Source organism: Musa acuminata, chromosome BXJ2-4, assembly GCF_036884655.1.
Source record: "Musa acuminata AAA Group cultivar baxijiao chromosome BXJ2-4, Cavendish_Baxijiao_AAA, whole genome shotgun sequence".
NCBI classification, from domain to species: domain Eukaryota; kingdom Viridiplantae; phylum Streptophyta; class Magnoliopsida; order Zingiberales; family Musaceae; genus Musa; species Musa acuminata.
Window position 1 is genome coordinate 11,479,841 of NC_088341.1, and position 12,615 is coordinate 11,492,455.

The 12,615-nt window shown below is 42.5% G+C and overlaps 2 protein-coding genes across 9 annotated transcripts; both read left to right on the top strand.

The window, feature by feature from the left end:
- The first annotated feature begins 490 nt into the window (after positions 1–490).
- On the top strand, positions 491–4,753 carry LOC108952694 (uncharacterized). 8 transcript variants are annotated; one of them, XM_065103948.1, is made up of 9 exons: positions 491–583; positions 691–783; positions 857–934; positions 1,042–1,283; positions 1,360–1,765; positions 1,859–1,913; positions 2,437–2,695; positions 4,004–4,081; positions 4,180–4,753. In XM_065103948.1, exons 2-5 carry the CDS (start codon positions 747–749, stop codon positions 1,480–1,482), a joined length of 480 nt encoding a protein of 159 aa, XP_064960020.1. In that variant the 5' UTR covers positions 491–583; positions 691–746; the 3' UTR covers positions 1,483–1,765; positions 1,859–1,913; positions 2,437–2,695; positions 4,004–4,081; positions 4,180–4,753. The 8 variants fall into 8 exon arrangements, with proteins under 8 accessions (XP_064960020.1, XP_064960024.1, XP_064960021.1 ...); XM_065103952.1 differs by having other exon boundaries at positions 500–783; positions 1,353–1,398; positions 1,506–1,765; XM_065103949.1 differs by having other exon boundaries at positions 500–783; positions 1,353–1,398; positions 1,506–1,721.
- A 340-nt stretch (positions 4,754–5,093) lies between these two features.
- LOC103981490 (protein BIIDXI) lies at positions 5,094–7,356 on the top strand. Its single transcript, XM_009398234.3, has 4 exons — positions 5,094–5,695; positions 6,022–6,180; positions 6,276–6,626; positions 6,708–7,356. Exons 1-4 carry the CDS (start codon positions 5,593–5,595, stop codon positions 7,301–7,303), a joined length of 1,209 nt encoding a protein of 402 aa, XP_009396509.1. The 5' UTR covers positions 5,094–5,592; the 3' UTR covers positions 7,304–7,356.
- The last annotated feature ends 5,259 nt before the right edge of the window (positions 7,357–12,615 follow it).

A 12,615-nucleotide genomic window follows, 5' to 3' on the forward strand; every position in this document is an offset into this window, starting at 1 on the left:
CCATTTATTATTCTCGTCACCACCCTTGCCCCAACCGCCGACACACTGCCACCACAGCTGTGTCCTCGCTCTCCCTCACCCAGTCCGAACCCTGCAGTAGCACCCCGACCAGCAACCCAACCATGACCTCCACCCCGCCCCACTTCGCCATTGCCGTCAGCATTGTCGTTGCACTCTCCGCGACCTCCACCTTTCCCACGACTTCCAGCGTCGCCGCCACCACCTCACCCTCCCTTAACTACTCCCTCCGCCTTCGCCACGGCTTCCTTCTCGCCTCTCAGTACCACTGTCGCTAGCCTCGTCACCTCCTCCACGACATTCAGCCCTCCCACTATCTTGCCTTCCACCAACTGCCCGCCCCGAGGCGCTCTGACCGTCGGATCAGACTGGGCCGGACCGATCACCAGTGGGTTCTAACAGCCCGCTTCAAGAGGCTTTATGGGTAAAACAATGACATTAATTCCACAACTTTAAACACCATTAGAATGATGATTTTTCTTCCACTAAGAAACTCAAAAAAGGTCTTTCCGCTAACTCCTCTAGCGCTCACTCTTTCGCTCGGTCTCCGTCTCCTCCTCTTCGGGTACCGATTTCCCCTTTGCTCCTTAGCGATCGCTGGTCACACAACCCAAGTTAACTTCTTTCACGTTCGAATTCGAGATTCTGTTCCTCTTTTGCCCCATTTCTCAGGAGCTCTCGAGTTAATCGTCAGAGTCAACGTGAGAGAACCTAGGGAGGAGAGGTCGATGCCGATGGTAGCAAGAGAGAAATCGGTGCGATTAGGTACGAGGGGTGGCAGTAGTTTAAGATTTGAGATTTAAATGTATACATCATTGCTCTTATGGTACGTTTACAGACCAACTTGACACCGAGGCCATGCTTGACGATTTGGATTCCTTTGATGATATCCCTCTTCCCACGACGACCACCACAGGTAATCGTTATGAGGAAAACTTTATCATTTATCTTCTAAGGTTCCTTAATTTTCCTTCTTCTTTTATTGTTCTCATGATCAATGCCTATATGTACGTACGCGGGCAGAACGAAGACCCGGAAAGTTTCGACCTAGAGCTCGTGCTAAAACTGCTAATGTTGCCTCTACAACCCCCAAAAACTCTGATGCTGCACAACTGGTTCCTCCATCTCCGCAGCCTTCAGCTCAAGATTCTGATTTTAATCTGGAGATGGAGAGAACCGGTCACGAACCTGGCCTTTCCAATTACTCTGTTGTGGCAGATGGATTTTTGGATACTTCTCGGCAGAGTCAAGGAAGTTTAGGCCAGGTAAATATGAATATTTTGTTTTGTCACTTCTATATCTAATAGATGCTGTTAGTGAGTTATTGCTTGCAGGGTGCAGATGCTTGCTTCAGCTTGTGTTCCCCTAATGGCCCCACAAGTACAACTGATAATTTTTGTGGTCTTCATGACTTGGATGTGTGTTCTTCCAATATATAGTTTATTTAAGTCTCTTGCTTTTTGATGATTGAATTCACATGTTAGCAGGGAATGTTGATATCTTTTAGCCAAAAGTTGATCAACAATGCCAAAACAAGGAACTTATGACATCGTCCAATGATTTTCTTGGAATTGCGATGTCACTCGGTGTCTCAACTCTCGACTCTAGTCTCTCAACCAGAGGCTGTTCACTTTGAAATAAACACGGCTTATGAAGAACCGTTGATCAGTCTTGAGGCCTCTCAAGGTGAAGGATTCTCAAAGGTTGTGACATAGATCAACTTATCCTCGCTAAATGAAATAAACAGGCAAAATCCTTTCTAATCCTGTCTATCAAATGCTTTCATTGCTCTGTATAAATTTTGATCTCTTCTTATTGTCTTTTAAATGCCATGTATCAGGCATTAGCAGAGTTCTCCACCATGGAATCTCCTCAGTATACTGGTGGAACCGCTGGTAAGTAGTATGATTAATTACTTAGGGTGCAGCAACCTAAGATTGACAATAGATGACAAACTTTGGTTTTGTTGGCATCTTAACGACTGATTGTTTTTCTACTGCAAGAGGATTTTGAGTGAGTTGGTTTACAATTTTGGATTGTATACATCAAAATCATTTTAGAATACTCATCAGTTATGTTGTGTCCTATGTGCTGACATTTTTTCTTTAAATAGATGCTATGATGGAGAAGAAAATGCTTTATCTTTTTTGATAACTTGGGGTCTGCTTTTATAAGCCACAGATCTCTATGTGAATTTATATACATATATACCACATTCTTAAGTTTCAGAAATTCAACCTTCATGGGTTATCATATATAGGCCAACTGATGTATGTTCAATCTCATGGTCTTTGATCCTTACAAAGTTCATGCTTTTCATACATTTGTAGGTATTGATGGCAACACTTCTTTTTGGTTTTTCTTTTCATCACTTAGTGAAAACTTTAAAGTACATTTCCCACCTTCCTTTTCTTGTAGGTGTCCGACGAGCAGGCAAGTTTCAACCAGAAAACATCTCACAACCAAACAAGGGAACAGCTAAGTCTGTTTCTTTCATTTCTTCCGAGGCTTCTGACTCTGTCATTCCTTCCGTGGGATCCTTTTCTGAGACAATGGATATTTCCTCTGTACAAATGATGACCGATGTACATGAAGATGACCCTTTACATTCAGTATCCACAATCCCAGACTGCATTGCAGGATTTCGGATGGATCACATGATAGGGTCGGAAAAGAGGTAAAATTTCTTTCTTTTGTGTCCATATATCAGCAAAACTTGTTATATGGATATTCCATTTGTTATTCAGTCACATCAAACTAAGTTTTGAGCCTTTCAGTATTCCTTCCCAACTAGCCACAGCTTTAGCTACTTATCAAGCTTCTGTTATGTTGAATGACTGTTCAAATCGTGCTACTTTCTAGTCTAATATTGGTTTTCCTTTCAGATGTGGCGTAGTACCAAAATATGAGGCATCAGAAGCATTAGTTCTGCTGTTAGTATTTAGTTATTGTTGCTGCCAAAACTCTTATTTTATCAGGATTCTGGTACTATTACACTAACTCTTTGGAGTGTCATGCTTGAATGAGGAGTCTCTTCAAAACTAGAGAATATTACATCGAGTAGAGTTAAAACCCCATTTTGCATTGAAAGTTGCAGAAATATTTTCTGGGTTATCTCTTGCTTTTTTGATAAATTAGTCCACTTTTTTCTGAACGAGCGGGAAGTCTTTGTTATTCAATAAGGATTAATAATTTGACACTAGAAATCGGACATTAGCTTTTTGTATCTTGTTGGTCAGGATTAGTGATTAAAATGTATGCAATAGTTAAATTATGAAGTAAGATGATCAAATAAATATGGAAATTATTAAGGTTAATTCTACCTGTGATGGTGATTGGTTAGATTGGAAGGGTAGTTGGTGAGATTTTCTTGCTAACATTGATGCTAAAACTGGAACTTTCATCACCTCCAGAGGAACTATGTTAAGACAAACCATAATGAGGTTTGGTACTTCTTGACTATGCTGGTTGTGGAAATTGGTATTTCTGACAACCATTGGCTTCTCATCCAAGTCTGGCCCTTTCTTGTTAAGGTTAGCTTGTCGGTTGTCATGTTTCAGATATACCCTTCTGATTTTAGAAAATAGGAGATAAACTAAAAATCCCATAGGTAAGTGAAATCATGCATCGAGACAGATGTAATCTGTCTTGATGGATGTTGTCTTGCTTAAGCAGACAATGAAGCCTTTTTTTAAATTCGCTGACAACAGCACATGGAAATAAATGGTTTATCTGTGTGTTTAGAGTGTTGCTCTCCACGTGGTCAAAATTATGAAAGGAGAAGTTTCAGTCTCCTATTAAGATACTGATGTGTTATTTTACTTGACTTGCACCACATCAGTATTGAAATTCGAAGTGATTCTTTGTTTGCTATTGCTTATTAATTTGGCATTCAATTATTTTGGGATTCACCTCAAATCAATCTTTTCAATTATCCATTGTGCAAGTGCACTTGCAGTGTGATTTATAACAAATCCTTTTACAGATGATGCAGCTCAAAACTCGGACAGAGTTGACCAATGAAACAACAGATGATGGTCTAGTGATTATATCACATGATACGGTCAGTAAAAATTGAGTTTTCCTTTGAAGATCTGTCCAAAACTGAATCTGCTTGAACCCCTGAACCCGACGCTTGTATGTGGTATGTTGTTTATGCAGGAGGAAAGGGGGGTATTTAGAAAGAAGAGCAACAGGAGAATGGTTGTGATGTTGAGGACCCTGTGGATTTCAATGGTTCAAAATGTGAAGTTAACAGTCCTTCAAATGTTACCGGAGTGTCAAAGTATATTTGAGTGTGATGGCTCTCACCCTGAAGACACGGAAATATGGGAGATCTGAAGCATAGAGCGATTCTTATTCTGCCTTCCTGAGTATGCTAGTGATCGAGAACCAACTTGGAATTCTTTCCATGATGCTTGCATCCAACTGTTCCTTTGAGAATTTCTTTTAGCGCAAAAGCCAACCACAACAAAACAACATTGTGTCCTTTGCTTGAGGAAAAAGTGTTGACCAGGTATGACTTTGCTGATTGCATTTCTGCACCAGATTCAACTTAAGAGTATGTAATAATTTTTTTGGCTGTACACGGATGCTAATTCTCTCCGTTCACGATCTCTTTCAAGTTTTTCTTTTTCTCAACCTGGCACAGTCACAGATTGCATTTAAAGAAGTCGAGGTGTATCATCTAATGCTACATGTCAATTTAAAGCATCAGTCGCTGTTCATGTCTCCAGATACCATTACTTTGAAGTTGACTCTTTTAGTCCTGATTCAGCAAGGAACCCTAATACCCATGACTCATTTTCTTTGAACTGCTACTTGTTTTGCTGTCTGCACACTTTAGAAACCCTCGAAAACCATCGATTAATCTGTATAGATATACATATTAATCGATGGCTTTCATCAGTTGGACCCTGGCGCACTTATGCTGTTGGCATCGACGGCATGAACATTATTGACTGTGGAACCCATTCCCAGCCGAAAGTAGAGCTCATCTATTGTTGATCCATATTTCTACGGAAGCTTTAATTATTGCATTTGATCACTCGAATCTTCTACGCTCAGAAAATAAAACAACCCGTCCAACTTGGACAGGAACCTGTCCATCAAATAATTGCCACACTATGAGCTCTAGGTTGAAGACTGGACTTCTTTGGAAGAGTGTCTTTTCTGTGTTCACTGTTCCTTGATGCAAGATTTCTAGACATTAAATGTCACATATCATGTATGAATTAGAACAAATGAGTAGGGTTGCGAGATCAACACGGGAGAAAGTCTAAGAAACGACATAAAAGTGGAGTATGCATGTTAACATATATTTGTTTTCCTCGGTTTCATTTGCTTTCACGTTTAGAAGATTACACCAACACACAAAAAAGAAGGCAAACAGAGCACAAACTCCTATCCTGTACTGTCAGTACTCCAACGAGGATGCACGGATAAGAAGAAGGGAATCATCGATAAGAGAGGGTGGCAGAGGGGAACACACCAAGTGAGTTGGAAGAAGCGAAGGGGAAGAACTCGCTCCCGTCCTCTTCGTAATTAGACCGGTTCATCACCCTTGTCGACGAGATGCGCCGGTCCGCCGCCGCCGCTCAACGCGCCTGGTTTCCTCTCTTCTGCGTGCTTCTCATCCTCCTCTTCTCTCTGTTTGCTACAGCTGCGGTTGAAGATGGTAAGTCTCGTTTTCGCTTCCTGACTTCATCCATGGCATCGACGGTCTTGTGACGGGTACATGTTGTTCCCGGTGTCTTCGTTTTATGAAAAATGATGCAATGCAGCCCTCGAAACCATCTGCGAGTGCAAGTCCTGAGATTATTTATATAATGTAATTTGCCTGCTTGCTTTTGTGCTGCTGTTTTTATGGGAGAATGTGGTATGTTCCTTCCTCCCAGAGTATGGTGAGAGGAGAAGAAAGACATCTCTAAAGCTATTTAGGAAAGCAATGCTTTTAGATGTAGACATGGATGGTAATCGCAACTGTCATCACTCACTCTGTAGGTTTGCTTAACAATGGAGATTTCGAGACAGTAGGTGCCGTCTCAACCGGTGGCAAGGGTGACGGAATCACCTCCTTCCCTGGCTGGACTGTCAATGGGACGGTGGAGCTCGTCGAATCTGGTCAAAAGCAAGGCGGCATGATCCTCATAGTCCCCGAAGGTTAGCCATCGAGTCCCTTCGTTTCGGGGCGCAAGATTTGGCTTTGGGGAGGAGGAAGGTGAGTGGGGAGTGATCGCAGCATGATACGGATGCAGGGGTGCACGCGGTTCGGCTGGGGAACGACGCGGAGATATCGCAGAGCCTGCAGCTGGAGAAGGGGGCGACGTACGCGGTGACGTTTAGCGCGGCGCGGACGTGCGCGCAGCTGGAGACGCTGAACGTGTCGGTGTGGCCGGCGTCGCAGGCGGTGGACCTGCAGACGCTGTACAGCGTCGAGGGGTGGGACGCCTATGCCTGGGCGTTCCAGGCGCCGGCGGAGGCCGAGGTCGACGGGGCGGAGTCGAGGCTGAGCTTTAGGAACCCCGGCATGGAGGACGACCCCACCTGCGGTCCCATCATCGACGATGTCGCCATCAAGAAGCTCTTCGCTCCCGAGAGACCCCAAGGTATGCTGAATGATCCAATTCCTCTGATCTCAGTATTTACGTCCGCATTGGATGGTTGATCGTGCTCTGAGTGCACTGCAGACGATGCCGTCGTCAATGGCGACTTCGAGGAAGGCCCGTGGATGTTACCCAACTCCAGCCTCGGCGTTCTCCTCCCCACCAACCTCGACGAGGAGACGTCCGCCCTCCCCGGCTGGATGGTGGAGTCCAACCGCGCCGTGCGCTACATCGACTCCTACCACTTCGACGTCCCGCAGGGGAAACGCGCCGTCGAGCTGCTGTCGGGAAAGGAAGGGATCATCTCCCAGATGGTGGAGACAACCCCTCAGAAGCAGTACAGCCTCACCTTCACAATCGGGGCCGCTGGCGACTCCTGCCAGGCGCCCATGGCCATCATGGCCTTCGCGGGGGACCAGGCGCAGAGCTTCCACTACTCGCCCACGGGCAACGCGACCCACCAACCTGCCAACGTCACGTTCACGGCGCGGGCCGAGAGGACGCGCATCGCCTTCTACAGCGTGTACTACAATACGAGGAGCGACGACCGGAGCTCGCTCTGCGGGCCGGTGGTGGACGAGGTGAGGGTGCGGGGAGTCTCCAAGGCAGCCGCGAGTAGCTCCAAATGGGTTGCATGTCTTCTCAGTCTGGCCGTGCCCGTGCTTATGGTGTTCTTCTGAGTCTTCGCTCTCCTCCGAGTCAAAATAATATTAATGGTGATCCTATTAATCAATCATCATCAAGCACCGATGACGCTTTTCATTGCACTGAGCCATGCTTTCATGAAAATGGGCCGGCCCAAGATCCTGTCAACACACTCGTCAATCCAGCCCATGACTCTTGTCGGTCAACCACACCCACGAACGCGAATTGATCCGAACCAAAAGTGAAAGCTCATCCGATTCAAATCATTGGTTTCAACCCAATAGCAATTGGAACTTAGATTAAACCGAATCCAAATGCAACTCGAGAATCCACATTTCTATTCGAACCATCTCAATCTCAACTAAAAGACAGCCAAACTCGTACGTCTGAACTCAAATCGAAATCTGACTCGAGTACCTAAAGGCCATTCGGACCCGGTTCAAGCGGTTCGGATAATCTAAACACCCAAAATTAGCAAGCTTAGATGTACAGCATCCCCACTGAAAATTTTCTGAGCGACGTGGAACCTCACGAGTCAGTGTAGGGACCCACTTTCTTGATTTCGTATGCGCGGGTCACTTTGCATCGGGCCCATATGAGTCACCACGTCACCCTGAAGAAAAATCATGGTTTATTCAGCCCATCGAAATTGCTTCATCGCTGCCTCCAAGCATCGACGTCGTTTGTTCCCATGCAATGGCTCTTCTTCTGTTGCTTGTGCCTTCTCGGGCATGGCTTTCAAGATCCTTATCCACAGCCCCGTCTCTCCATTCATTCGCTGAACCCAGCTCACTCCTCCCCTCGGGTCTCTATGAGACAGAGAGAAAGATACTTTCGCACCGGAAAAGCGAAGACTCTCCATCTCAATCATCTTCTCCAATTCTATAGTTTAGGAAGACGCTGTCGTCCACTTGGGAAGATATTTAATAAACCCAATGGTGGAGTTTGTTCTCATGCAATGCGATATTCGCTGGCTAGTCTCGTTGCTGCTCCTGTCTTCTCCTGCATGCTTCGGCAATCTCCTTACAGTTCACTGCTAAGAAAGCTAACGCGTAGACACTAGTATATCGTAATTTCGTCTTCATCTTTGCTAAAGGTATCACGCAGATCTCTCTCTCTCTCTCTCTCTCTCTCTCTCTCTCTCTCTCTCCAAAGAATTTCACGTAGCATTAATTGTAAGAAGACCCAAGTGTCCACAAGATGATCCACGTACGTCGAAGAAGATCTGCTTTCAGCACCTTTCGGAGAACTTGCCACCGTGCCAAGAATGCCTGAACTGCATGTCGTAAGTGACACCTGAATCAGCTTCATCTCTTCAAAACGCTCGATTGATATGACTCGCAAAGTATGAGAGAACAATTTGCGAGCATAACCTGTCTCGGAGGACGTACTTCTTCACGGAACCAAAACAGTGGATGGGTAAATGTTTCCTCGCGATTCAAAAGATTGATTCATGCACACGATTGAAGGGCAAATCATGATCCGATAGAGCAAATCATGATACAAAAAGATTGATGACCAATTACCTTCATTCATTCACACGATTGAAGGGCAATCACAGTATATATCTTCGCCTCAGACGATCCATCCTTCCCAACGTAGCATTATGATTCAGAAGAAACTAATATCTTTTTATTACTTATTCGAATCGAATCATTCCAGATCCGTCAAATTAATCACGATGTATCTAACCATCTCTCTCTCTCTCTCTCTCTCTCTCTCTCTCTCTCTCTCTCTCAGGGTCAATTATATTAGAAATATATAATTATCTGGCATTTTTCTTGTAACGATTTATCCTCATTTTTATTTGTCTGTATTTTGGATTTTTGAATTAATTATTTTTATTCAACTTAAGCTCCTTGTCTAAGTTTCCTCTAATTATCTCTCCATGTCGGCACCTAATCAACAACAAAAAATCGTGTAATGTAAGCCAAATAAAATGGACCACCTTACACTTCATATATCCTTCCTTGTATTTATCTGGAATTATAATAATAATAATAAATAAAAGCATCAGAAATAAGAAAAGGAAAGGGACCATCTTGAGAGAGATGGCCAACTCAGTTGCTGCTCCTGCCAATGCTTCGGTCAGCATAAGACTTTTATGTTTGACTCCATCTAGTTCTTCTTCATGCCTACCGTAATCATGTCCGAGTACTGATCTCCTCTAGTTCACAATAATGCACTGAAACCTGACCGAGTCACATCACATCCGAAGCCACTCTTTCTCTCAAATTATTGCTCTCATGCGCTCTCACCAGTTGAGCACAATGATACAACTCAGGTCCTGATACTATGGCAGATCAACCACATGCACTCTCCTCACCAACTGTAGTTTTCTCCTTGGAGTCTACTCGTACACAAGCCCACAGTTCCCTCCTCAACTGCAAGCAGATTAGAACAAAGGAGAAAAAAAAAAAGCAAGGAAAGATGCAGCTAGCAAAAGCAAGTCGTATGCACAAGGAGCTGACAATGCCCAATCTTCACAACAGATCTGGACAAAACACACTGAGAGGATAGGTGGTGGGAGAAGGCGAGTTGCCCACGTACTCCGATTCCAAGCCATTCCTGAAGTAGAAGAGGGCATGCATGCACCTAATCTGCTCACCCTTTCAGTTCTTCTCACATTGGAGCTTCTTTCGCTTTTCCCTCTTGTCTTCCTGCGAAGCTGTGAATGATGATGAGCACTTCGGTCATGTCTTCTGCAGTGGCCATGATTGGGTCGGCTTTGTCTTCGTTGGAGTGTTGCGGCCTCCCCCTACAGCTTACATGCATTGAACCGAAGCATCTCCATGGGGACTACCTGACCAGCTGCTGTCATCCTTGCGAAGGGTTCATGTGCACGTGCGAGCTTGGAGCCTCCATCTCCATGGACCGGTTATGAAGGATAGATTCCATTTTACTACTGTTATGCAAGCATGCCATCTCTACGCATCGGGACAAGCGATGTTCGAGTGGGTTGAAACCGAGGAAGCCTGTATGTATTCTGTAGTCGCTCATGCATCAAATTCCATATATCATCATAAATTTTTTATCTGATGTAATAATTAGCAATGGTATGATGGTTTGACTTCCGAAATTAGGGAAGTCAGTCAATTACTGAGACAATTTTGAGAGGAAACTAAATTTACTCTCTTTTTTTTTTCTTTTTCTTTTGAGAGAGAGAATGGGTAGGAGAAGCTGTTCCTCGTGTCTTTGTTTACGTAAATGAAATATTTTTATCAAAAGGAACTTGCCAAGTGAATCTTAAGAATTCATTTTCATGCTATATTATTAACAAGTAGAGGAGTGAAAAATGCATATGGTTTTCAATCTTGATAAACTCGAAACATTATATATATATATATATATATATATATATATATATATATATATATATATATATATATATATATATACAGACAACTCTTTATTGAAATAAAAATAACACATTAATAAAACCTTATGAATCGTTCACTAAATTTTGTTAGATTTTGTAAAGCTCCACATAAAACACAAGAATTAAACTTTCAATAATCAAGAGAAATTAGTAGAGTAGTAATCAACTTGGGGAGACTTAATACCAAAATTGACAAGCCAGTAGTTTTATCTATTATTTGTTATATGTGAATGCTTTGAATTCCTTTTGCCCATTATCATATGAGAAGTAAGCTTTGTTACGACACTAAGAGGGGGTGAATTAGTGTATACAATAAAAATTATTGATTTTGAAAATCTTGAAAGCTCATTCGTAAATGTAATGAAAGCAATGAGTAAGTAAGATAGTTTACAGTAAAGGTAAATAATAAGAATAGAAATGCAAACCAAGTTTTATAGTGGTTCGGTCGCTGTGACCTACATCCACTCTCGATTCATCTTGAAAGCCGAAAAAAACTATTTCTCTTGGGTGTTAAACCAAATGAGAAAAAAAATGTGACTCTGATACCAACTATTAGGATTGAGTCGACACTAAGAGGGAGGGGGGGGCGAATTAATGCAGTGATAAAAATCACGTCGAGTCAGAAATCTCGTTCGATAAAAAACCATTTCAACAAAGCCCATATAGGAAATATATTTAACTTGAAAGCATACAAGCGTAGTGAAAGTAAAGTAGTTTGCAATGAAAGTAAAGAGAAAAGTAGAAATATAAACCAGATTTTTATAGTGGTTCGATCCTCGTGACCTATATCCACTCTCGATTCCTCTTCACTCGAGGCCACTGACTTCTACTACTGATATTCCTTCAATGGGCGAAGATTAACTATCCTTTTACACTCTTTCTTCTTTCCATAAGTTTAGGAGACAACCCTTACAAGCTTATCTTTCTTAAACCTCACTTCTCCCTTTAGACGAACTTCTAAATACTAGAAAGACGTGATTCAAAATCCTAAGAGAGTTTTCTAATTTTTCTCAATTATTCTTTTCCTCCTTTTTTAACTCAATTTTATGCTCAATTCTTACTACTTCATGTAGGAATAGCTGGGGTATTTATAAATCCCATGTAACTTTAAAATTGGAGCAAAAAAAGTCTTATCCCGGGTACTGGCGGTACTACTGCTTGACACTGTCTTGGAGACTATGTCTCGTAGACTGAGCTACTAGTAGTGCCATCGCCTAACTCAATTTTTGGGTCACTGAATGAGCTTTTCTTTTGGCCCAGAACAGTCCCAATTCAGGCATAGTTGGACCCTAATCAAGTTGGCTTAAGTACATTATAAACCAACCCAATTACGACCTAAAGTAATTTGATCTAGACAAATTATTATAAAGTACAAATCATTTGTTGTCCAGCATGTCATTGGTTCTTCCGGTGCTTCGTCCGATCCTTCGGTGCATTGTTCTCTCCTTCGACATATTACCCAATCGGTATGTTAACACTCGCAACTTCCGATCTCCTTAGCGCAATGTCTAATCCTTTGGCTCGATACCCGAATTCACGGCACTAAACCTTCTGCTGACACATCAATCGATCCTCCAGCTCGACGTCTAATCTTCTGACATGTTCAACTCCGGTCCAGCATCCGATTCCTCCTACTTTAATCAATTTACCTCTTCTTGATCGAAGCTAATCCTACATCACACAAAATAGATAATAACATTATCAATTGGTTTAATCATCAAAATCTGATATTTAACAAGCTTTTCAATTTGTATTTTCACTATATATTTTCTTTAAATTTTTTTCTCGCGAGAGAAAAAAAATTATGGTAAGGCATCGATCACAGAATCATGCATTCTTTTTAGATAGAATTCTATCCACTTGAAATATCCTTTCTCTTTTGTCGAAAGTATCATATCAGATTTAGAGTGGAAAAGAAATTTTTAATTAAAGTTATTATCGATAGGCTATAGACTCAGAGCGGTAAAT